Here is a 27,122-nt window from a genome sequence, read left to right on the forward strand (position 1 = left end):
GTGTAAAAATTTTATTACCATGTCAGAAATAGTCAAACATGTTTGCTTGAGTTTTACGATTACAATACTAACATATATGAAGTTGGAGAAATGAAGGCAAAACTCTTGTGTTGCACTCGGTAATCTCTTGATTTTTAAACACTGACGACTACAATTTTTTCAAAACCAATTTTTTTTAAAAAAATGTTTTTTAACTCTGCAACTGAAACCAGGCATATCTGTGACTGCCAGTTTCAGACCCCTGGGACCCAGGTTCCCTTTCCAATTGAATACTTGGATTTCTTTTATGACACCCCGGCCCATGGGTTAAATTTCTTAAGTGACGGAAAGCTCGCTATTTCTGGTTATTGTCGTTTGGTCTTTCCCTAGCTTTTACTTAAGTCGTATGTTGAGCTGAAAGCGGCTACCCCATAATCTCAGCCCATTGTCCCTCCTTCAGGCCCTTGGGCTCTCCCTTCCACTTTGCACCATTTCTTCTCCAGGCTGAGCACATTTAATTTATTTACCCACAGTAAACTCCACAACAGCTGAGAATTTTGCTATGTGCCAGGCATCACCGTAAGCACTGCTGAGGCGGAGGTGCTGTTCATGGAGCCTACTTTTTGATCGTGGTGGTAGCAGTTGTGGTGATTGTCGATAATACAGCACTTATAGTGGGTGGTAGGTGTTTCAGACCCTGTTAGACGCCACAGAAAAAAGAAACAGTAATGGAATGGAGAGTAACTGGGGCTACGCGGAGGGAGCTATTATAAAATCTAGCTGGTCAGAGATGAATTCTCTGAGGAGGTGACTTTGAAACTAACATGCGGATGAAGAAAAAGCCAGTCTTGTGAAAGCTCATCTTGCCTGTTTCTCCATCCTGTTAAACCGTTTACAGGTTGTGTCTCATTTGTAGCCCTTTGCTCCTGCTGCTTCTGCTGCCTAAAACATCTCCCATTCCCCTTCCATTTTTTTTTTTGGCCAGCTCCTCCCTGCTTCTCATGTGACATAATTTCGAAATTCTTTAAGGAGTTAAGTACAGGGCTCTCATTCAAGATACATATCCCTGTCCTCAAGGAATTAATTATTTTTTAAGTCAAGGAGATAGAGAACAGCACTATGGTATGAAGCTGTTACAGACATTTGCCAGAGGAGGACTTAGAGAGATCATACGTCAGGCTGAGGCATCAGAGAAGGCTTCTGTGAAGAGGTATTGCTTTATTCAAGGCCTGAAGGATGAGCAAGATTAGTCAGGAGAAGAGGCGTGGGAGGTGGGATGATAATGCACACATTGGGAGTGGCGTGAGCAGAGGGCTATAGGTGACTGCATGACTTGCAGGTAGTTTACCTCCAGTAAGATGTGACTATGGAAAGGCAAGCAGGAGGCAGATCACAAAGGGCTTTGGGGGTAACAAAAGACTGTATAATATATAATTAGGAACACAGACTTCGGAATCTGAGTTACCTGTGTCCCTATGCTGGCTTTGCCATTGAACTGGTTTTGAGACCTTGGGCAAGTCACTCCGTTTCTAAACTTCAGTTTCCTCATGTGTAAGCCAACCTCCCAGGGTTGCTGTGAGAACTGAATGCTATATGTTACCCACTCGGTGTTGGAGGATGGTAAATCACAAACGGTAGCAGTTAATATTGCCATGCTAAGAAGTTTGGACTTTCTTGAAAGTGTGGTGTTGGAGAGTTGAGGCAGTGAAAGTTTAAAAAGTGGTGTGACATGCTCTCATCTATTTTAAATTACCTAGGCAGATCCATGGTGATTACACTAGACAGGGCAGAGCCAGCAGGGAGACCAGTGAGGGCACTGTTGCTTTGGTCCAGGTGGCAGAGGAGGAAGGTCTGAACCAAGGCAGTGGCTGTGTGGACGGAGATGGATGCGTGGGTTTAAGGGCTAAAGGAAGTGGGATTTGCTGGACTGGTAACTGGATAACACCACATGGGGAGAGGAGGAAGATGATTTGGGATATGGAGGGTAATGGAGATGGGTCCTATGTGTGGACATAAGTAATAACAAAGTTCTTTGATTAGTGGTCCTTGATGGGTTATCCCTGACCTCCTCTGAGATTTTATTTAGAAGCCCAAATGGCCTCTTTTCTCCACTTTTACCCATGGGCAGTGAAGTTCAGAAATGCCTTCCTCCTCCTTTTTTCTATCTCCCGATCCTTCTACCTATCTCTAGTGTAAGACCTGATTGTGTATTCAAGGGAGAATAATGAGATACTGTTTTGTTACCCAGTAGACAGTATGTACCACCATGGTCTTGGCAGACCAACAACTCGGTGTCAGTCCAGCCCCAGATGATCACCTCTGGGGTTTTCTTACACCTTCTTTGTTGTGATTACCTTCCTTTGAACTTGTTCCTGTTTGACAGTCTCTCTTTAAGAGTGTGGTGTATAAAAGAAGATCTCTTTCCTCCGGTAGTCTGTCCATACAGACAAGGGCTGTACTTTTTTTGTGATGATCTGAGCACCCCCATCCCCATCTTTGTTGTTGACACATCCTGCCCTTGACACTGTCATGCTGTGGACTCCTGGTGCTGCTTGGCACTCCTCATGTGTGTTTGGAAGGCTCTCTTGCCCATCTCCTCCTTGTCTTTCAGATTTTCATTCCTCTCCCAGCTTCCTAACCTTGCCTTTGACCTCACGAAGTTGCAACCAGCGGTTAAGACTCCTCAACTGCTATAATTTACAAACTTATCTCCAGCTGACCCTATCACTTTGCCTAATTCTGTGAAAGAAATATGTTTTGGGCTGATTCTTTTACTTGTGCTGAGATTCCATCTCCTCCTTTTCCTCAGGACCTGGTCCTGTCATTTATTCCGTTTCTTTCCTGCTTAACTATCTCTTCTCATTTAAATATCTGGAAAAAACCAAACACCTTCCCATTAACTTCTGCCATCAGGCCATCACACCACCTCTTCCCATCCACATTTCTTGACTTCCTGAAGTCATCATTCGCCAAAATCCTGCTTCCACCCACTCGTCCTCCAAAATTGCTCTCCCTAGTCTTCACACCTCCGTGTTACCAAAACTCTTGAACATTTTTCCTTCCTTGTCTTTTGAATTCTGAGCACATCTGATATTGCTGATATTCCTTCACTTACAAAAACCACTCCTGCTTTGTGCTATCTCTCTGGCTGTTTCCCCCTGTATCCATTGTGGACTTTTTTCCTGCTTTTGTCCCTTAAATGCTAATTTTCTCCAAGACTCTGCCTTATACTCTGTGCTCTTCTAAACCACAACTTCAATTCCCATTTATTTATATGCCAAAGACCCCTGTTCTGTATCCTGAGCTGGGATCTCTCCTGAGGGCCAGCCCTCAAACTCAGTGAGTCCAAAATGAAGCTCATCAGCTTCCCTCCAAAGCTATAGTTCTTTCTACGTCCTATATTCTGACTCATTCTCCTCCTTCCATTTAGTCATTCAAACCAGAGCCCTGGAGCCATCTTGGACCTTTCCTTCTCATCCCATCCCCGGTAGTCATCAAGGTTCTACAGATTCTCCTTCTTTGATATCTCCTGACACATTTACTCCCCCATTTTCTCTCCCACTGCCTTAGCCTGGGCTCTTCTCACTTCTTGCCTATATTCCTGCATGACCTCTGAGCTGCTTGCTCTGTCTGGCCCGCACTGGTGCCGGAGTGCCCTTTCTAAAATACAAATCTTTGCCAAAATACAAAGCCCTGCTTTGCAGTCTAATTTAGATACCCCTCCTTCCTCCTCCCATAACACCCTGCACAATCACTTATACCATACTGTAAGGCATTTGTTTTATCCACAAATTGCTATCCTGTCATTCCTGGTCTGTGCAACCCTCAAAACTTAGATCCTAAAATGCAAAGACCTTAGTTTTTTTGCCATTGAGTGCTGAAATACAGCACAGGAACTTGTACATAATATAATGTTTATTGAAGGAATAACTAAATGGAAATCCCCCTGTCTTTGACACATGTTTTGTTGGTAACATTAATTGTTTTTGAGGGCCTCCTTTGTCAGATACATGCATTTTCTAGTTGAATCCTCACAGTGATTCTGTACAGCAGGTGGTGTCCCATCTTATAGGTGGGTGTGATTTCTGTGTCTGTTTCTTGCTCTAAACCCCTAACACAAGGTGTAGCACACATGAAATACTTAGTAAATATTGATGAATATTCATTCACACAGATATATAAAAGTAAATTGGACAGGACCAACGACTGAGCCAATGACATCACTATTAGCTCCTTTCTTATTAACATCAGTTTCTTATTAACATCAGTTCATACCTTAACCAACATTATTTTTTTTAAAGATTTTATTTATTTATTTGAGAGAGAGAATGAGAGACAGAGAGCACTAGAGGGAAGAGGGTCAGAGGGAGAAGCAGACCCCCCGCCGAGCAGGGAAAGCCCGATGTGGGACTCGATCCCGGGACTCCAGGATCATGACCTGAGTTGAAGGCAGTCGCTCAACCAACTGAGCCACCCAGGCGCCCCAACATTCTTTGAATAAGATTATTTTACCAGTTTTTGACCCCTCTGATTATGTCAGTATATCCAATTACAACATCTTCATCTTGTCTACTAGGATATTTGGAGCATTCTTGTCAGAGACCTTGCTGAGGTCCAGATATCTTATGTCCTATGTCTATGGTTCTTCTTTGATCAAGGAAGAAGTGCTGTTACTCTGTCATGACTTGTTCTTAAACCATAGTGGCCTCTTATGATGACTACTGCATACAGTTGTGCAGGTTGTATACTGCACAAGAGGCCACATCTGAGGGGTGTTTTGTGTAGGTCATAGGCATTATGGGTATATTTTGTAGTGCCAGTTTTCTAGCATACAGGGGTAAGATGTCTTGAGCCAACCCATCAGTGTATTACAGCAGTTTTCTAAGGGAAGGAAGTAAAACATCTTGAGGAAGGTGTACAGTTTCCTAACTGTACAAAAGTGCCATGTGATCTAGAATGGCCCACATGACACTCCTCCTAGGAGCAAAACCTCTGTCCAATGGACTGTAGAATCCAACTGTATTCTCATCTTTGGAAATCACATATTTTGAAAATCTGGTATCAGGTGTTGGCTTGGCCCAATTTTTCAGCCCCTCTTCCTTTTTCCAGGACTCTTTAAATATCACTGGAACTGAAAACCACAGAGCCTCTGTTACTCAGAAGCTAGACTCCATAACTCAGCCAGCTTTTAGGAAACCATCATGGATTTTACTTGTTGGTTGACATAAGGGCTCCACAGTGATTCGGGTGAATCCAGGTGGCTGTCTGTCATATACAGAATGGAGCAACGTGATACTGTTGATTGGTGCAGGTAACAAAAAGGACTCAGAAGCAGGCTTCCTGTCTCCATCTTCCTTGTGTTGTTTCTTCTCTCTCACAGGCCTTCTCAGCTTTTACAGCTCTCACTACTGCTCCCTTGTAGGCTTGCCACACCCTACAATGCTGGTATCCAGTGCACCCATTTTCAAAAACTGAAGCTGAACAAGAACAGATTGTATGTGAAGGTTAAAGTTATTAAAGCAGAAGGAAAACCAAAGAAAAAACTCCCAGGAGTAGCCAGTGAGAATGAAAGTTACAGTTTGAAGACTATGGAGGTGACTGTCAGTTCTCCAACTTCTTGAAGCAAATAATGTCGATTTGTAGGGGTAGAGATGGCATACGTGGAGGTGAGGGAGACAACTGGTCCACAGTAGCAGTTGTCCTCTCTGCTTATGTGAACAGCTATGACCACCTTATAGTACAGTCACAAAAAGAGCCATTTTAGATGACTCGGTGTCTGCTGGAGACATCAGTTCGGCTCAGGGGCATCTTGACTCTAATGCGATTTTTGAAAGGGATTGAGGTTTCTGAACCCAGCTGGTTCTCCTTTAGGAGTCCTGAGTTTTCATCTTCTGGTAAAGCCTAATCTGTCTTCGAAGTTTGGAACTTTGTCCCCTCCTTTTGGAAGGGAGGGCTTGTACACCTCCCTCTTTGGCAGCCTTGCACATTATTTCCAAAACTCATGAAGTTGCCGAGCATCGTTAGCCGACAAAACGTGCATTGGCTCTATATGCCAAAGGGGCCCTCTCCCCACTCCTGGCCTTCTCCATCTTTTTTTTTTTTTAACCCATCAGCAGCTAAGAACATACTCTGTCAGCAGGACTTGGCCATGTGGTTTGGTGCTTATTTTAATGACTGCCAGAGCTCACAGCCCTGCAGCTGGGAGAATTAGAACAGAAGTCTGCTCTTTGTGCTCCATCTTGGCCCAGAGAAGGTACTTCAGGGCCAAATTGTGGTTATTCTGGCACTTCTGCTAAGTGAATGGCCCCACATGGCCTCAGAGAAATTGAACACAAAGTGCTCCTAACTCTTAGAACTTGTTCCTCTGGACTTCTCCTTGATGACCTATAGCAGGAGACCATCCGTTCCATTTTAATTAATACTCTGCTGTGACTGCAGTGCTCCTTTGAGGGAAGTGAGGCTTCAATGAGGCATGTTTGAGGCAGAGAAAGTTTTCATAGTGAGCATGGGGAAGGGCAACCACATTAAGTCAGGCGCTGTTGACTAATGTGGGAGAGATGTGTTGACAAGAAGAACTAATAGCACTACCGTTTATTGACTGCTGACTGTGCCAGGCACTGGAACAGGCACATCACACACTTTGTCATTTAGCCCTCCCAGCAACCTCAGGGCTTGGGTACAATTATCCTGATTTTGCAGACAAGGAAATTGAGGCACAGGGGATGAAGTTCCCTGCCTGAAGCTCCTCAGCTGCTGAGGTGGAACTGGAGCTCACACTTGGGTCTGTCTGAAGACCAGGCTCCCAACTACTGTCACTTTAACATCCTTTCTCTGGACCATCAAAAGTCCCCTCGCCCTCCCAAAGCAAACAAACAAAAACCCAACAACGCACACATGGAAAAGTTATAGCAAGACTTTTTTTTTTTTTGGTACGGTTAGGCTGGTCTGTTTTTCCGCTGTCCTCCAAGGGCCTAGTTTCCCTGAAGACAAGTTTGTTTGTTTTGTCACTATGATTGTTGTTTATCTTCTACCAATTTTACTCTTCATTTTTCCAAAAATCCTACACTGGCTTAATACTCGCTGTGTCCAATCCTATCGCCCCCCCCCCCCCCCAGAGGGAGACCAGTTGGACAGACTTATCAGGGAGCCTTCCTGCTCCAATTAATTATATAAGCAGCAAAGCCAAAATACTTCCATCTTCAGCCTCTTTAATAACAGATGCTAGAGAAATTTATGGAAATGATATTTCATTTAGACTTATTTAGAAAAAATGAATTTCTTTTCAACAAAGCTAGATTTAAATAGGTCATCTGTTAACTATTAAATGAATACAGGAAGGTTCTTTGTAGGATCACTGTAGCTTGATTATAGGGCTTTCTCTTTTACTTTTTTTGTTCAAGTATCATATACATATAGTAAAGTGTACTAATAAATCGATAGCTCATGGGTTTTTACATATGTATGTGCCCTGTAACCACCTCCCAGCTCAAGGTATATAGAATATGTCCAGCTCCCCAGGAGGCTTCTTATTTCCCCGTCCCAGTCAGTAGCCCCACCCTAGCCTGTAATTACTCTTCTAACTTCTGTCATGTTAATTGGTTTTGCCTGTTGAATATAACATAGGCTAGGTATGTGCAGGCACTAAAATTGTCTTCATATTATATTTTGGAACAGTTTCAAACTTGCAGAAACCTTACAAGAATAAGACAAAGACCTTTCATATACCCCTCTCCCAGAGACTCCATCCAGATTTTGTCCCAATAGCATCCTGTATAGAAGCAGAGTGTCAACCCAAGATCACATGTTGCCCTCAGTCGTCATGTCTTTCTCTTTCATTCTGGAACAATTCCTTAGTCTTTCCTTGACTTTTAAGACCTTGACACTTTGGAGGATTGTAAGCCAGTCTCAGTCATTTTGTAGAATGTTTTTCAGTTAGGGTTTACCTGACTTTTCCTCTCAATGAGCCCCAAGTCATGTTTTTAGCTGCGTGTTAGAGGTGTTTGTGCTTTTCGTGGCATTCCATCAGATAGCATATGTGTCTGTTGGTCCCATTGCTGCTGGTGCTAACTTCAGTCCCTACATGAAGATGGTGTCTGTCAGATTCTGTCACTCAACAGTCACTTTTTCTCTCCTTTGAAATTAATCTTTTTTTTTTGTGGAGAAATACTTTGAGACTGAATATAGGCTTTTAACTTCTATAACATGGAATACTTTCAGGAAGAAAGATCTATTCTTTACTAATTTTGTATTTGGTTGAGTAAGGTTTCATTTCAGTTGATTTGTACGTGCACATCTCTTGCCCATTAAGATCTTAGTCCTAAAAACCAATAATAGGTTTAGAGACCTTCTAAGTCATATGGCCTGTTTCCATTTGTTCTTCATGATTTCTTACTCTAATCCCCACAGTCCATGGTAATGAGCTTGGAGTTTGTCTTCCCAATTGCAGAAGCCTGGCTTATTTCTTTCTCTTGCTTCTCTTGTGGAAGGTACCTGTAAAAGGTTTCTTGAACTCAGTAACATTTGAGAGCCACTCTGCAAGGGACTATGGTATATTGAGAGGAATATGAGCCAGGATCTCTGTGTCTGCAGAATTTTCAGTCAAGTTGATGGAGGTAGACAGATCAGTGAAGAGTTGGACAGTAATACTAAACGTAGAGGTAGCTTAGAGACGGAAGTGATTAACCATAGCTGATGGAGAAGAGCAAACAAGGAGTACAGAGAATGAAAGGCAGCTCTGGGAAGGCTTTCTGGAGCAGATAACCTCTGAGCTGGATTTTGAAAAGTGTATCAGTCACAGGGGCAAGGATGTCTTTTAGACAGAGGGGCTGTTTGTTCAGAGTTGCGGAGGCAGAACAGCAGGTGTGTTAGAGGAGAACCAAGCAGCTTGATGTTTCTTCAGCATCAAGTCAGAGGTGAGGAGTGGTGAGGCCACCAGGGTGGCACCAGAGAAGTTGGGAGGCAGTAGCAGGGGTCCAGGAAAAAGTAGGAAGGAAACCATCAAAGGTGTGGTAATATGCCAGTTTTGCATGTGAAATGCCACTAATGGCATTATTTATTTATTTGAGAGAGAGAGAGAGAGCAGGGTGAGGGGCAGAGGGGGAGGGAAAGAGAATACTCATGCTGACTCCCCACTGAGTGTGGAGCCTGATGCGGGGCTCAATCCCAGGATCCTGAGATCATGACCTGAGCCGAAATCAAGAGTCAGCCACCCAACCAACTGAGCCACGCAGACTCCCCGAGCCTCAGTAAATCTTAACTGAGCTTCATGGTAGCTTACTGATGCTGACATATATGTGAGTGTTCTGTGTAGACTACGTTTTCCAGTTCATAAAGATGTATTTGCAGCATTATGGGGTTTCTATCATAGACCAGCAACTGTGGCCTTGCAGTTTGCTTCACTCAAATGACAGGTGTGGAAAGATCATCTAGTCTGAGAGTTCTCAAACTATAGCTTGCAGCTCAGATCCTGACCAAGGCCTTTTTGTGTGTGTGCAGTCCACAAGCTAAGGATTGTTTTTACATTTTTCAAAGGTTGTAAAAAAGGAGAAGAAATTATAACGGAAACTGTTTTGGCATGCAATGACTAAAATATTTACTATCTGGCCCTTTTCAGAAAAAGCCTGCCAAACCCTGGTCTCGTCTGACTGCCTGATACAGTAATCCTTTGTACAATATGACTTGGCAAATAATCATCTAATATATGCTTGGACACTTCCACTAATGGAAAATTCATTATCTCTCCAGCCAATCTGTTTCTTATTTGGACAATTCAGGCTATTAGTAATTTTTGAAGTCTGCTGTAATTTGTCTCATTATAGCATCCATCTATTGGCCTTTTTGGGGGGAAGAGAGCTATTATTGTGTGTCAACATTTACTGAGCTCCTAATATATTCTAGGCAATGTGCTGAGTGCTGAAGAAAGACGAGTAAGACGTTGTTGGTCAGGGATCTCTCAGGTGTTGTTTCTTGGAATTAAAGCAGCTGTGCTGGTAGCCTTGGGTGTCTTTCATTCCCCAACTTGCCATTGGGTTGGGACTTTTTTTCTTTAATTATTTTATTTATTTCTGTATTGTTATTCCACATACACAAAATTCATTGAATTTCGAAACAAATTCAAAGGGAATAGGGCCATACAGTGAAAATAAGTCTCTCCACACCCTTGTCTCCTGATTCCATAGCTGCTTTCTTGGGAGGCAACCACTGTTACCCATTTCCTGTGGGGATTTGACTTTAAAGAACAGCACTACCCAAGGTTTAGGACCATTTGTAAAGAAACTTTTGGCAAGTACTCAGACAGTGGTGTTTTATGAGCTCCTACTTTGTGTAAGTTGCTGAGTGTGACTTAGTTTTATTTTCATAAAGCCAGAAATTTGCACCACGTTTGGGTGGTACACACAGCCCCAGAGAGTTTGTATTACTTAACCACCCACCTGCTATTTCAGTTAAATCTTGGCTGGATATTTTGGTTACTGCTGGGATTCTTGCTCATGAAAAGCACTGAATCCTCATCAAAGCCTTTCCTCTTTCAGTGGAGATGACACAATCCCATCTTGTATAACTCCTGGGTTTCACATCCTGAATATGATAGAAATAGTGGAAATAAAGTTGAACCACACTTATATTGAAGCCCCTGTCATTTTCCTTCCTTGAATATGTCTATATATAGTGTTGAAGTTTCTAAGCAGAATTCTCACCTTGTATTGTCTAGGGTTGTATAGACAAGTAATTTTTTAGGAAGCAGGTGACGTTTGGATCTAGGTGAGTGACACATAAATGACTTTACACCTATAACTCACTACTCCCTCCAGAATTCCATTTTGATCATGACTTCCTTAAATCTTCCCTTCCAGCTTAAGGAAGATGGCAGTGTGACACAGATGTATGGATTCCTAAGTGATATATTTATACTTGAGTATGCTATTTAGATGTTTCCAGCAATGTCCTCATCACATGTTGCTGCTGCTTAGGACCTTTCTGTCTTCTTAGCCTGTCAAGCAGCAGTTCAGCGGCTGAATACCAACCATATCCTCTTGTGAAATAGGCTCTTGGGTTCTGTTTGAAATTTCTAAAAGATCAGATAAGTCAGAAAATGTTTGAAGGATGTTCCTCTTATGCAGATTACTTTGTTAGTATGCTCATCTCTTATTTTCTAAGTGGTCTTCCTGAGTCACCTTTTCCCAGTTGTTTTAAGTGCGGTATAGAAGAGAGTCTTCTCTTTTTCTCTGTCACTGGTAAAATTCCATCTTGGTGACTTCAGCAGGTCATCCAAATGATGATGAGTTACCGCTGACCTTTAAGAGTAAGTTGTGGATGACTAAAGCATGTAGGGGCCTGATGACCCATCACACAGAGGCTTTCAGAGATTCATTTGTACTACTGTCTGCTGCTGTGTTGATTTCCTTCCATATTGGATGACTACTCTGGCTATGACCTTTTACTTTTGACTCTGTTGGAGAGGAAGTTAGTATGCAAATGTTTTTCAAAATGGTTCTTTTTTAGCATCTGTGTGGCTGATGGGCAATATAAAGGCTCTGAAAAGGGGTGTCTTCCTTCAAGGCAGTACTACTGTACTTGTGATGAGAGCTGGGGCTTTGAAGCCAGTAGACCTGGCTTATAATCTCAGCTCTTCTCCTTCCTAACTGAGTGACTTTGGGCAAGGTACTTGGTATTTTCAGTGCCTCCATTTCTCTTCTGTAAAGTAGGCATAGGGCAACCACTTTGAGGTTGTCCTAGGATAATGTGTAAAATGTTTAGTGCTTGGTACAGAAAAACGATTCAATTAGAATAGTTACTACTACTGCTGCTGTTATTTAAAAAAATTTTAAAAGGGTATGATCAAAAAAGGAAGTATGATTCATGATGGTAAATGCTCTAATGGAAGTTTTCATCTGTCATCATGGAGAAGGGAACCATTGATGCCCACTGACTGTGGGCGTTAATGAGAGCTTCATAAAAAATCTTACTAGATGAGATGGAATTTTCCTGGTAGAGATGGGGAGAGGTTTCCTAGGGAAAGGCGTAAGACTGAGAAATGACCAAGCTGAGACAGTGTTGGCGCCTTACTCTCTCTGGGGTAACGCCGGTAAGGTTTTGTTTGTTTAAACAAGGCAGTCACCTGTGCAGATCAGTTCTGGTGGCAACATGACATCTTGTTTGGAGAAGGTAGAGACAGAAGGCAGTGACCTGTGAGCATGTTACCTCAGGAGCTGAGGTGTGAGATGGTGCGCCTGACATGTGGCAGGGGGATGGAGGAGAGAAGGGACTTGGACAGGAAACATGAAATTGCATGAAGAGTATGGGCATGTGGAATTTGGATTCTTGTCCTCCCCAGTTCACCCCACTTTCCTACCTGTATGTACTTCTGTGGACTTCTTACCTCCGTGAACCTCAGTCTCTTCCTCTGTAAAATTGGAACTGTCACTTATTAGGGCTTTCCAGAGGAATAAATTCAGGTGCACACCTCTGCTGCACTGCCTGGTCCTGGTCAATGCCCAGTAGCTGTCACCTTCATCTCATTCCAGAGGCCCGTTTAAGGTTGAGTCTCTAGCAATTACTGATTTACTGACTATGAGAGATAGAAAAATTGAAGATGACTTTGAGGTTTTGACCTCGGATATAAGTGATACTCTTAAGTAAACTAGGACGTATTGGGAAAGGGGCAGAATTTTGGGAAAGGAAATGTTCAGTTGGGGTTTGTCAAACTTGAGATGTCTGTGAGAAATCCAAGTCCTGGCTTTTAAAACATACAGATGACCCTTGAACAATGTGGGGTATAGGGGTGCTGACCCCCCACATAGTCAAATTCATGTATAACTTTTGACTCCCCCAAACTTAACTACTAATAGCCGATTGTTGACCGGAAGCCTTACTGATAACATCAACAGTCAATTAACACATAGCTTCTAGGTTATATGTATTATATACTGTAACACATAGCTTTTAGGTTATATGTATTATATACTGTATTCTTATAATAAAGTAAGCTAGAAAAAAGAAAATATTATTAAGAAAACCATAAGGAAAATACATTTACAGTATTTTGATACTGTACCGTGTCGAAAAAATTCCACGTACAAGTGGACTCATGCAGTTCAAACCTGTGTTGTTCAAGGGTCAACTGTATATGTTTGGAGGTTAGCTCTCTAGAAGTATAGTCCTACAGTTCACTGACATATAAATAGAAATTGATGTAGAAAATGAGTAATTTTGCTTTTGAGAAAACTTATAGACCAAGGAGAGAGCTGAGCGTGGAATCTTTCAAAAACCAATGGTGGAAAGCATTGTGGAGGAAGAGTAGAAGGGAGCGATTGGAGGAGGCTGTTTGGGTGTTCTAGATCCACGTTTCTCAACACGAAGGCCCCAGGTCACCTATATGAGGGTCTGTTTCTCTGTTGGGTCCTGAAGCCCCAGTGCATGGGATCCATAAGCTTTCCCTGGTCCTATGGAAATAGGTGTGAGCTGGAAAAAGATGAACATTCTGAGAGTACAGAATTATAAAAAGCCTTTCAAATAATTAAAAGCCAGAAATTATTTAATACGGGACGAGGGTACGTTTAAATATGTTTGAAATGGTTTAGAGGTGGGGCCTCCAAAAGTAAGAGTGCCAGTGGCCTGAAGCCATCAAGATAGTACCAAACTTGAATCAGAGCCGCCTGGGACACTAATCAAACCTGGAGACTCCTGGCCACCCTCACCCTCCCTTCTCCCCTCCAGCAGGTGGAGCCCAGGCATCCTCTGTTTTGTTTTAAGATTTTATTTATTTATTTGTCAGAGAGAGAGAGAGAAAACAAGCAGGGGGAGCGGCAGGCAGAGGGAGAAGCAGGCGCCTCACTGAGCAGGGAGCCCGATACAGGACTTGATCCCAAGACCCCGAGATCATGACCTGAGCCGAAGGCGGACACTTAACTGACTGAGCCACCCAGGTGTCCCTTAAGCCTCAGTTTTTAATGAGCCCTCAAGGTGGGGAAAGTTGGAAAGCCTTTGGTCAGACATTGTCTGACGCATGATGCTGAGAATACATACTGAGGCATTCAGGAGTTTTAAAGAGCTCCTTCCCTGAGACGTCCTCCCTGCTTTGCCCCATACTCATCTCCTCTTTCTGGAATTTTAGCATTTTCATGGAGTGCTAACTTTGCATTTTACTATCTAGTTATTGTCAGTCGAAAGCTTGTTATCTCTTTTTTTTTTTAAAAGATTTTATTTATTTATTTATTTGAGAGAGAGCGAGAGAGAGAAAAAATACGTGCATAGAGGGAGAGGGAGAAGCAGACTCCCTGCTGAACAGAGAGCCTGACCTGGGGCTCGATCCCAGGACCCTGAGATCATGACCCGAGCCGAAGGCAGCTGCTCAACTGACTGAGCCACCCAGGCACCCCGGAAAGCTTGTTATCTCTTAATTCCAAAATCTAACAAGTTTGGAAAACTGAAAGCTATGTGATAATCTTGGCTCAAAACTCAGGCAATAGATGTGAACTGTTGTCATCTAGTGTGATTCTTCATACTTTCTGCTGCAGAAATATTACTCTCTCTGGTCATAGGGAAATTAGGGTGGAGAGTGAAGAGACCTCCCTGACTTCTGCTTTTTGGAAATACCAAGTTGCTCTAGTATTGTGCTGCTCCGGCTGGTAGTGGTGTCCCCCTTAGAGTGTGTGCAGGGGTGGGGGAATTACAGTGTACGCATGTCTGATTGCTGGGAGGGTCACATTTATTTGATGATTTCAGGGGGAGAAGGAAATATTAAAATACGTATGGTACGGTAAAATGCAAATTTTCCATGCATTTAAAAGATAAAAGGTGAGATGTAAAAAAAGTTCAGGTTAGGTGGGCAGAAATTTCTTCATTCTCCTCAGCAGGGGGTGCTCAAGTGCTGCTCTCATTCAGAGCTCTGCTGGTTGGCCTTGTGTTTCTGACCCGCTGGGCTTGTGAACTTCTCCAGGACCACACAGGAGGACAGAAATGTCTGAGACTGTGATTATGTCGACGAAGGAGTCGCATTCGTGTAGCAGTCAGAATGACTTGAACAAGAAAGGAAGATACACAGAGGTAAAGGCCAGAAAGGCCTAAGAGAAAGGACTTTACTTAGAAAATCAGTTGTGTTGTCATCCTATGTTGTTGGCAACATAGGCGGAGTACTCAGGGTGATTTTCAGTTAGGTCTTCAGGTAGCCTGTATATCTCCCATCATCTTTTGTTTGTTTGTTTTGATTATGCCTTATTACACATTTTTTTCTTACCATATTTTGTGCTATTTTGCTGTGTTCTGTTTTGTTTTTTAGTAGGCAACAAATAATGGCAGCAGCTCCGGGGGATCCTGGGCTCTCCAAATTGCAGTTCGCTCCCTTTAGCAGTGCCTTGGACGTTGGATTCTGGCACGAGTTGACCCAGAGGAAGCTGAATGAGTATCGGCTGGATGAAGCTCCCAAGGACATTAAGGGCTATTACTACAATGGTAGGTGACAGTAAACTCCGTATTCCATCATCTTCAGTTATGTTTTCTGCCCTCCAGTATAGGGTCAGCTTTCCTTTAGAAAGGGACACCCTTGTCTTTTATAATTAATACTGTTCACTGGTTTCTATTTTACTTCCTGTCTGTCTTTAATTAATTAATTAATTTTTATTTGGGTGTAGTTTACACATAGTGCTACGTTAGTTTTAGATTTACAGCATAGTGATTTGACAAGTTTATATGTTATGCTCTGCTCACCGCAGGCGTAGCTACCATCTGTCACCGTACAGTTCTACTTCAGTAACATTGATTATATTCCCTATGCTGTACCTTTTATCCCCATTTTACTTCCTGGCTTTTGATACAAATTCATTTGCACTTCTTTTTCTCTGCTGTGGGGAAAAGAAAGGGAGTGGTGAGACTCCAGGTATTAATCCAAAGAATTAATACTGACTACTTAGAATTGCTGAGGGAGGAGATTGGAAACTTTTTTTTTCCAATGAATCTTTTTTTATAGTCTTGACAAATTCCTCCAATTCAGAAAAGCTCTGGCATCTTCTGCTAAGTCCCTGTTGAATATGGATGACCAGGAATTGGACAGGGCACTTAGGGCTCAAGAAAGAGAACAAAATTATTCACAAATGTTTTAGTTATGAATGCTGCTATTGCTGACTCATAATGGAAAATGTGATAATGCTTCTGTCCAGGTGATTCTGCTGGGCTGCCAGCTCGCTTAACGTTGGAGTTCAGTGCTTTTGACATGTGAGTATTTTTTTTTTTTTTGCTTAAAATCTAAAGTGTTTCCTTTTTGTGAGGAATGAGCATTCTTACCTTTACACATAGGTGGGCCCCAGGAGGAGCTGGCAGAGCCCCCGGAAGCAGGGCCAGCTCTTCAATTCTCTTCAATTCAAATTCCATTGCACAGAGACAAGTGCTCGATGCTTAGGACTATCGGATATATTTTTTTTCAGCAGGTAATTATCAGAGCCTATTAGGTGCGAAGTATCATCTAGATTGATTAAAACATAATATTTATCCCTCCTGCTTTTGATTTTATTTAATATTTTGTGATTACTTATTGGTACTTCTTGACTTACTCTTGACTTACTCCTTCAGTTGCTTATCCATGGACATCAGTGAACATTTATTAGGTAGCTTTTGCTGAATTGCCCTCCCCAAAGGGGCCTCCCAATTTTTAGGATGACTGGGGCACAAGGACAGAGAAGTGTTACAGAAACCAAGGTTGGGTGCTTTCAGGAAGGAAAGAATTGATCAACAATGTCAGAAGCAGAAAGGTCAGCGTTCAATGCAAGGGTCATTGGATTTGTTGATCAGGCTGTTTGCAGTCCCAAACTGAAATCCACACAGAAGGGTGGAGCTGAAACCATATTGTCTTACAATTAATGGTTGAAGAATTGACGGCTTCAGTGTGGTCCGTGTTTCCTGCTTTCTCCACATTAGCAGTGTCAACATGTGGGAAATGAGAAAGGCCAAGTGGTCTTTGTAAGGACTGCCTGGCTTTTGAAAGTCGCAGTAGTCAAAGGTTAGGGTATTCCAAGTAAAGGATCCCTAGAATATATTTTTTATTTTCATTTTATTTATTTTTGGGGGGTTTTGAAGTTTTTCTTTTAATTCCAGTTAGTTAACATACAGTGTTGTATTAGTTTCAGATGTACAATATAGTCATTCAACCATGCCACACATCACCTGGTGCTCATCATGACAGGTGTCCTCCCTAATCCCCATCACCCATTTAACCCATCCCCTTACCCCCTTCCCCTCTGGCAACCATCCGTTTGTACTCTATAATTAAGAGTCTGTTTCTTGATTTGTCTCTCTCTCTCTCTCTCGTCCCCTTTGCTTGTTTATTTTGTGTCTTAAGTTCTTAAGATTAACTTCTTAAATGAGTGAAATCATATGGTATTTGTCTTTCTCTGAGTTATTTAACTTGGTATTATACTCCCTAGCTCCATCCATGTCATTTGCCAATGGCAGTATTTCATTCTTTTTTTATGGCTGAATAACATTCCGTTGTATATATGTATATCCCATCTTTTTTATCCGTTCATCAATCGGTGGACACTTGGGCTGCTTCCATAATTTGGCTATTGTAAATAATCCTGCTGTAAACACAGGGGTGCATGTATCCCTTTGAATTAGTGTTTTTGTATTCTTTGGGTAAATACCCAATAGTGCAATTACTGGATCATACAGTAATTGTATTTTTAATTTTTCAAGGAGCCTCCATACTGTTTTCCACAGGAGCTACACCAGTTGGCATTCCCACCAGCAGTGCATGAGGATTCCTTTTTTTTCCACATCTTTGCTAACACCTGTTGTTTCTTGTGTTGTTGATTTTAGCCATAGACTATATTTTTAAAATCTCTCAAAAAGTCAACACATTTGATTCTTCTATCTCAAATTGCAAAATTTAACTGCATAACATAAATCCAAAATGATATTAGTCCTTTCCCCAGGTGAATCAGGGATTTGATATGCTGAAATAAATAACACACCACACTCTGAGGGGAAAGAAAGGCTTAGGAAAAATAAACAAAACGTGGTCCTATTAAAAAATATATTAGTCTTTATATCTTTAAAGGGTATGTGTTGGTGTTTCTTGTTCTTTTCAGACCTTTCTTGATCTGTAATAAATTCCTTGTGATTGCTTGTCGAAACAAATCAAATCCTGGTAATTTCTCTCTTGTTTTGATAGAGATTAACTTACCTTTGAAGCAGTTACAAGATAATAAGGAAAATGATCGACAGTGTATAAGCATTAAATAATCTGAAGAAGTTCAAGGGGGCATATGAGCAGTGTAGTTTTAATGTGATCTCAAGAATCTGACATTAATTGCAAGCTAAACTTGCTGCCATCTTTATTCTGGTACTAGACTGAACGGTTATTTTTTTTAATATTTTAATAATTTTATTCTTTGGAACAATTAATTATAAGAAAAAAGCAGTTCATAGAAGTTAGGTTTTGATCTTATTACAAAATCCAAACCTCTTAAACTCAAGCGATCCAGAAATTTTAGTTGATGGAGGTAAGAACATCTGTGATCGCACAGCTCTGACTTTCACAGGAGTTGCTTGATTTGACTGGTCATACCTTTTCATCGTTCTGTTGAATAACCATGGTGTGCGAGGGTGTGTAGTGGGCGGTTGGGGAGATGAGCAGGAATGAGGCGCGGCTCTAGTGGCAGAGCTGGAGCTGGTAGACCTGGTATCTATGGCGGGTTAACTCTGTGACCTAGAATAAGTGCTTTTAATTTCCTCACATTCAGTTTCCTCATCTCTGGCACTTGGCTTCTGACGTTCCTTCCAGTTTTACAAGTCTGTGATTTTCTGAATCTGTCTTCAGATGATTGGTGCTTTGGTCCAAGTGTTTGTGTCCCTGCCAAAATTCATATGTTGAAAACCTAATGCCCGTGGTGATGGTATCGGGAGGTGGGGCCTTTGGGAGGGGGTTAGGTCATGAGGCAGAGGCCTCATGAATGGGATCAGTGCCTTATAATAGACACCCAGGGAGCTAACATGCCCCTTCCACCACTTGAGGACGTGGCTCAAGGTGGACAGCCTGTGACTGGAAGACGGCCTTCACCAGAACTTGACCATGCTGGCATCTTGATCTTGGGTTTCCAGCCTCTAGAACTATGAGAAATAAATTTCTGTTATTCATCAGCTACCTGGTCTGTGATATTTTCTTATAGCATCCAAACAGACTAAGACAGCTGGGGAGTTTAATGGAAGTGCTTGGAGCGCCACAGAAGAAAGGAGTTCTTCATATCCAAATTATTTTCATTATTATTCTTTCTTTGTTTTTATTACTGTACATCTGCATGGGTTTGTATAAACTTATTCATCAGATGCTGAATGCCTCTTACGTGCAGGATGTGTAGGTGGTAGGAATACAAAGACTTAGGAAACATGGAGCTCTGGATACAGGTAGGAGATACATATTTGCATTGTAGTGTGCTCTATGTTGTAATAAATGTGAAAAGGTAATGGTTATTTCAGAAATACTTATTGGTTGCTTCCTCTGTGTCTTGACAATAGAATGTGGGAGGCACTGGGCATGGAGAGAGGAATAAGGTACAGCTGAAGAGCTAACAGTCCTAGTACTCATTTATAGATGCCAAGAGTATCTCAGCTTTGCATAGCACCAGATAAATCCCTTATCCTCTGAGTCCCCAGAAGCCTAATGGGTCTCTGCCAGCCAGTTAGCACCGTAAGATCCTGTTCTCCACATTGTATTGGGTGAATTAGCAGTCAAGTAGTATTTTGTCAGGCATCAACCATTTTGCACTGGAGAGAACTGCTTAGGGTAGGGTATACTGCTAAACCAGACCCCAAAATGTAATGGCCAAACACAAAAGAGGTTTATTTCTTACCCATTTAATAGTCTGGGACTGGAGTTCAGTCTTCTTCCCTCTGTGGCTCCCATCATTCTGGAGGGCTTGTCTTTGTGTGCTGCTTAAAACGGAATTGTCGGGGGCACTTGGCTGACAGTTGGTGGAGTATGTGATTCTTGAACTGAGGGGTGTGAGTTCAAGCCCCACGTTGGGCATGGAGCCTACTTAAAAAAAAAGTATCTTAAATTCCACATATGAGTGAAATTGTATGGTATTTAAACAAAACAGATGAACATAGGGGAAGGGAAGGAAAAATAAAATAACAGGGAGACAAATCACAAGAGACTCTTAACTAGAGGAAACAAACTGAGGGTTGCTGGAGGGGAGGTGGGTGGGGGGATGGGATAACTGGTGATGGGCATTAAGGAGGGTACTTGTTGTGATGAGCACTGGGTGTTATATGCAAGGGAGAAATCACTAACTTCTACTCCCGAAACTAATACTATACTATATGTTAACTAACTTGTTTTAAATAAAATCTTGAAAGAAAGAGAAAAAAGTTTGAAAGAAACCCAACAACCTGAATTGTCACTTTACCTTGCCAGGCAGGTAACAAAATGACGTGTCACTTTGCTCACGTTCCACTGGGGAGAGCATGAGTCCTCACCTGTGTTGCAAGGAAGACTGGGTGGTCCCAGTCTTGGTGCATGGTGCCCCACTACAAGCAGCATATATGTACTCTATTTCTGTTTAAGAAGGAAAGAGTAGATTTTGGTGGACAAGCTCTGCAGAATTGTGAAACTGACTCATTAAAGCATCAGTTTTCCTTTTTCTGGGCTTCTTTCCCTTGAGGAGCATTTATCTTTGCAGTCAGAAGAAATGTTTTCTTTTCTAAGCCTCAAGTTGGACTTAATTAGAGAAATAGAAGCCATAACCCTTGCCCTCGAAAAAACTTCAAAAAATAGTTAAGGAAATGAGACTCATATGCAAAATCATCAGCACAGAACACAGACTCTCTTAATCTCTATCTCGTTAGTTCCTAACACAGATCTGACATGGACTAGTTGCTCCAATAACTGCTGAAATCAATTACAAGCAGTCTAAATGCATGGCTGTCAAAATGGGATGTGGTGTGATTGGTAGAAAGACAGCCGTGGAGTCTGGTAGAGATGTTGCAAAACAGACACTCACAGATTATTACAGAAAGCAGGAGATAATGGTGCATGCCCCCAGACTGAATATGACTTCTGGGTTCCCAAAGTTCCTTGTGGGCATGCAGAGCTGTGCACATGGAGCAGAGATTCCTCAAAATAATGAAAAGCCACCTCTCTCTTTATTCTGGGGGATTTATTCTTTCCTGGCCACCACCCTGCCTGTCTGTTCTGGAGGCTCTGGCCACATGCCTGCCTTTGGCCAGGTGTGAATAACAGGTGCAAACCAGCTTCAGTACTTTCCTTACCCTGTACTAGGAGACTGAGCGAAGTGCAGGCCAAGTTTCTAGAGGCAGCATTCCCAAGCAGGTCCAGGCTTGAGGCCTTTCTAAGATCAGTCCTTTACCTGGTTAGTCTATACATCATTGCGAATTCACTGTTGGCCTTGGTATATGGGGAAGATTTCTAATTCTGATCTTTTAACAGTTTTATTGAGATATAACTTACATATCCTAAAATTTGCCCTTTTAAAATGTATAATGCAGCAGTTTTTAGTGTATTCACAAGGTTGTGCAACTGCCACCACCAATTCTAGAACGTTTTCATCATTGCAGAAAGTAAGCCCATACCCATAAGTGGTTACTCTACATTCTTCCCTTCTCCCACTCCCCAGGCCAGGTAACCATGATCTACTTTCTGTCTATGGATTTGCCTATCCTGGGCATTTCATATCAATAGAATTGTAGGAAACTAAACTAATATTCTCTTGTTTCCAAGTCCAGGGCTCTTTCCACTCTTCATCTGAGCCATCTATCTGTGGAACAAGTGAACTTGAACCTGGAGAGGTTGGCAGAATGACTTCCCCCCCCCCCCACTATCACTTTTTAAATGCGTTTCCTTGGCTACCTCCCCTGGTAGGACTTTACTCATGAAAAATTCTTCCCTTTGAAACTTCAGCTTCTTCTCACTGATTAACTTGCATGGGCACTAATGTTCTAGGAGCCTGACCAGCATGCTGGCAGTTACTTGACTTCTCATGATGACACTTTGACACTGCATTCACACACCTGGGACACTCAGGCACTTAGGAAAAAGGGTCCCTTCTTGTGCATGTATCAGAATTAGATCAGAGCTTTGTTCCTTCTATTTCAGCAGTAATTTCTAAAGCCAAGTCTGAATGTAGGAAGCCTAGTGTACCAACCACTGTGCTCCTTCTTCCTCTCTCTAGGCTGCATCTTGCCCCTTTGTGATTTCTCTTTCTCTTCAAGACTGTCTTTGATGTCCTCCTCCCATGTGGATGAAAAATATTTTATTGGAGTAGAGTTGTGAGAAACAGCCTATGATTTGCTGACTTGTCAGCCCCCAAGGGAAGGCTCTGGCCACTGAAAGTTACTTTTTTCCCAGGACTTGGCATTTAAGCCCCACAGACAATATTTGGCATAGCTGCCTTCACCACCCATTGCACCCCTCCACACCTGGTCTAGGTTTCGATCTTCTCTCTTCACAGCCCCTGTGAACCCAGTTTTACAGACTCCAAGAGACATGAGGTCTTTGTACAATCAATAAAAATGCATTTTCTCTGCAGTAGTGGTAATTGACAACAATATTAGGCTACTAATGAAATGAGTATTTTCATTTAGCATCTGTAACCTCTGAAACATAAGTTAATCATTTCAGAGAAGAGACCAGATGTTTCCACATCTGAATTTGTATTCAGAATTAACTCATCTTCTTCTCCCCTGATTTTGATTACTCTGAAGACTGTAAGGGGACAGAATAGAGTGTGATACACATGTGATATGACAGATTGGCAGGTAGCCCAGGTATGATACATTTTGTCTTTGTGACTCAGACGACCACCAGAAGTTGGCTCAGCAGCAGCTTTGTGGAGCCCGTTTGGGCTGGATAAGGTCTGGAGACAGTCAGAAGAGGGAGACATGTTCCCTGCCTCAGGGAGCTTACTGTCCTCTAGTTGGGTGTCTATGATGGTCAATCTTGAAGACACTCTAAAATGTGATGCTGTTTCCTGTGCCAGCCATTACCAGAGAAAATGGGAGGGGCTTCCTGGAAGGAGAGTGTTTGGCGTAGGGCCTTGAAGCCTGGGAGGGTTTGAATGGGGAGTAGGCAGCTCAGTACCTTGGAGTCTGCTAGTTCTGGCTTTAGATTCCTGCTCCGCCTATCTTTATGTGACCTTAGGTGAGTTACTTAAGCCTTTAACCAGGAGAAAGTGCTGTTACGAAAATGCAAAACTTGTATAGTTCTTGGCACAGTAGAAGTTCAGTAAATGATGTTTCCCTTTCAGGTTAAAGATGAGAAAGAGTAAAAACTAGGTAATGAACTTATATTTGGGGGTGGTGTGGGGTGTGGTGAGCAGTGGAAGAACAATGAGAAATGAGGGTAAAGGGAATATAGAGGCTTTTTTTGTGTGTATAGTGCTGGTTTTTATTTTATTTTTTTTAGTTCTTTGCCCTGTCTTTTGTCTCCCACTGCTCTCCCGTCTGTGCCTGCCTAACCATGTTTCTCCCATGTCCAGGAGTGCTCCCACCCCAGCCCACTGCTGCCCGGCTGTTGGAACGCTCTTTAACACCAACACACTTGAGGCTTTCAAGGCCGCAGATAAGAAGCTACTTTTGGAGCAAGCAGCAGATGAGGTTAGCTGGGAAACGATGATGTATCTGTCCTATCTTCCCTGGTCTTGGTAGGCCCAATGTTTCTGATCAGGTGCGTGGGTCTGTCAGGGAAACTAGCATAGAGTCGGTACTTAAAGATCTTTGTGGGCTTTGGTTTATATCTGAGAGAGAGTACTTGCAGTTCTCCTGCGTTGGTGGGAAGGTCAGGGAGAAGATGTTCAGGCTCCCAGCTGGGGATAGGCTGGAAAGCCATGGCAGGGCAGTTGTGAAAAGCTTTGCTGCTGCTCTCCAGTTAGCATTTGGAAGCAGCTTGACCTGTCCCAGAGAGTTCTATTCATGTGTCTGCATGCCTTTGGGTTCTCTGTTATTTGTGTCCCGTGGCTTTCCAGTCCTAAGCACTGTAATGCTATCAGAGATGATTGTACTGTCTCTCCCATATCTTTAGGGCTAAATCTAAACTACTCCATCTGATTTACAAGGCCCATTGTGGTCTGGCCTCTGTGGCCTCTGTGGCCTTTCTCTCCTGTCACTCTTGCCCTCACCTTCTCTGACCCTTGTCACAGCAAATCACTTAAAATTCCTTCCCCTACTTTTGTTCTCACCTCTGTCCTTGGGACATGATATTCTTTGTGCCAGGAGTGTCTTCCTCTTACTACTTCATATCTGAGTTAGTGTGAGGAATTAAAATAGGAAGACAGTTTATCCCTGTCCCCTCTAACACACTTAATTGAGTGGTCTTCACACTAGTCTTAAAAAAAGAAAAAATGGGTGTGGGTGCCACGGTCGGAGAAGGAAATCTTCTGCCTTTGGTCTTTTTTTTTTTTTTACAGTAACTCTGTTTTTTTTTTTTTATTATGTTATGTTAGTCACCATACAATACATCATTAGTTTTTGATGTGGTATCCATGATCCATTGTTTTCGTATAACACCCAGTACTCCATGCAGTACGTGCCCTCCTTAATACCCATCACCGGGCTAACCAATCCCTTACAAAACTGGAGATGGATGTAGTTCGTGACCCAAGTGATGATGGTGGTTTTCCTTGGCCTGCAGCTTGGCTGCTCCTGGGCTCCTGCTCTGGCTGCACATTTCAAAGGCTGTCTCCAAGGAGTTGGGTCAGATTCTCATCCATCATCAAAAATCACAGGTTGTTCCCCACAGAAATCCCACCCCTTGTCCTGGGGCTCAGCCTTCACCCCCATCCACACTCCCCAGCAGTTCCCACCCCCTTAGTTAATCAGACGTGGGGCCTGCTCTTCCTTGGTCCAGCTCCTCCAAGGTTATTATGTCAATTGCAGGAACTTCTCTTTATTTCCCTCTTCCACCCAGTGGCTCCTTTGGTGCAACTGTTTGTTTTGCTTAGTGACGCAAAGTTTAGCAGCTAATCTTAGCTACTAAAACATCTTGTGATCAGCAGCTGCAGACCAGTACCAGCTTCTGCTTCTGGTCACAGTACTTGCTGAGTATGCATAAACTCATCATTCTCTTCATGTCTCAGGGCAAGATAATCCCAAGTGACACTTTGAGAAATCCCCTATACCTAGTTCAAATCACTGCCTCCTAGAACCCCTCCCCAGCCTAGTTCAGTGCTCCTTCCAGGAATTCCACATCTTTTTGAGGTAGTATGTCCTACCTGGTGGTGTACTCAGACATTTATGCCTCTCTCCCTCACTGAACTCAAGGCTCTTTGAGGGTAGGGACTGTGCCTTTTTTTTTTCTTTTTTAAAGATTTTATTTATTTATTTGAGGGAGAGAGAGAGAGAAAGCATGAGGGGGGGAGGGTCAGAGGGAGAAGTAGACTCCCCACTGAGTGGGGAGCCCAATGCAGGACTCCATCCTGGGACTCCAGGATCATGACCTGAGCCAAAGGCAGTCTCTTAACCAACTGAACCATCCAGGCACCCCGGACTGTGTCTTTTATTCTGTAATCCTGATGTGCCTGGTAGATAGTAGGCAATCAGTAAATATTTGTTGGAGGAAATAATGAAGACATGAAAATGGCCTGCTTGCCTCCTTGGATGCTGAGTCTGACTGAGAGGAGGCTTCTGGGTTCTCTCAATTTCCTCAGCCCCCACAGGGAGTGTGGCTGGTGGAGAGGCCATCCAAAGTGGCCAGAGTGAGGTAACAACTCACTTTACAGCCTGGGTTAAGTGGTGCTGGGCCTGGAGGAAAGAAGAGCTTGGAGCTTTTTGCCTCTGTGCTTCATTTGTGAGAAGCTCAGAGATGCCTGTGAACCTGCCTTGACACTTCTCTTTCTTCTGACAGATATGGGAAGCCATAAAATCAGGCGCTGCTCTCGAAAACCCTGTCCTCCTCAACAAGTTCCTCCTCTTGACCTTTGCAGTAAGTAAATGGACTCTCAGTCACATTTAGACTGCTGCAATGCCCTGGCCAAGTCCAGGGTGCCAATAGAACGGTCTGCACTCTTCTCACTGAAGCTACTACCTGGTGTTATTGAAGTCAGAGCTGTTCAGGAAACACTCATTTGACAAGTGGCCCAGTAGTGCTGGCACTTATCACCAGTGCAAAATTAATTCATTCTTACCATACTGTTGGTAGTTGCATGGTTTATGTAACACAGTGACCCATGTCCTGTCATTCAGGACACAATAAAGTCAGCTTCAGGGAGTAGTGGTTCTTTGTCGCTAATGTCTTTGTTCAGTAGAGCCCTGCAGAGCTCAGTTGCTGGGTCCATCAACATAAGGAAAAGAAGACATCTTGGGGATCCTGGCTGTCCGCCAGCAGCTTCCAAACTAGAGGAGTTCACACTACATAGTTTGTCCACACAGCTGTGTTTTTTTAAGAATGAAAAATGTTTTGTGTAAGTGTAACATCTGCTGCCTAGGGAAGTAGGGGGAAGGACCTGGTCTCTGTGATGGGCAGTGTGGGGTTGATTATAGAGATAGCAGCCATATACACACACATACGTGTATGTACATGTGTGTATGTCTGTATATGTATATATATATATATAAAATTAATTTAGCTTTTATCATTAAGTTGACTATGCAATATTCTATCAAGTGTATGTTCTATAGACTTTTGTACATCTAGGTTGTTTCTGATATTCATTACTTTAAAAAATGTTGCAGTGAACAATATTGACTATACTGATTTTTTTTTCTCTTCATTTTATTTCTTTAGGAAAAAGCATATAAGCATATTGATGTTGACATATATTGAGTGTGTTGTTTTACCAGTTTCATCAGCTTTGGGTATTAATCCTCTTCCCTACATCCTTTCTTTTGCCCAGTTTTAGGTCTTGCCTTTCTTCTTCCTTCATGAACTAATCCTCTGTTTCTTCTGAACGCTGCTTGTCTGATTTGCTGCCCAATGCAAAGGAGAGAATGATAAAAATCATACTGAAGGCCACGCCAAAGGGTGGCTATCTATAAGGAGCACATATAACTAACAAGTTATAATGCTTTCTGTGTAATAGTGGGAGAGATAGAAAAATGTTTAAATTCTTCATGAGATTACTGGCTGCAATTTGTCATTAATTGCCTGTAAATTTGAGCAGTTTTGCAGATCTTCTAAGAGAAACATAAGTAGTGCTAGTTAA

General features: G+C 42.5%; 1 protein-coding gene across 4 annotated transcripts in view; it reads left to right on the top strand.

The window, feature by feature from the left end:
• The window catches only part of ATG7 (autophagy related 7), a 230,640-nt gene that overhangs the window by 571 nt on the left and 202,947 nt on the right, over window positions 1-27,122 (top strand). For 2 of the 4 annotated variants that reach the window (XM_025885212.2, XM_073901654.1), the window contains exons 2-5: window positions 15,254-15,426; window positions 16,131-16,185; window positions 23,463-23,580; window positions 25,826-25,903. In XM_025885212.2, coding sequence (XP_025740997.1) covers window positions 15,267-15,426; window positions 16,131-16,185; window positions 23,463-23,580; window positions 25,826-25,903 — 411 coding nt within the window. In that variant the 5' untranslated portion in view covers window positions 15,254-15,266. Of the gene's footprint in view, window positions 1-14,871; window positions 15,022-15,253; window positions 15,427-16,130; window positions 16,186-23,462; window positions 23,581-25,825; window positions 25,904-27,122 lie in introns of those variants that run through there. The other 2 variants (XM_025885214.2, XM_025885213.2) reach the window with 2 other exon arrangements.

The sequence above is a fragment of the Callorhinus ursinus genome, unplaced genomic scaffold (assembly GCF_003265705.2).
Source record: "Callorhinus ursinus isolate GAN/ISIS: 27379988/994484 unplaced genomic scaffold, GSC_fseal_2.0 scaffold15, whole genome shotgun sequence".
Classification (NCBI taxonomy): domain Eukaryota; kingdom Metazoa; phylum Chordata; class Mammalia; order Carnivora; family Otariidae; genus Callorhinus; species Callorhinus ursinus.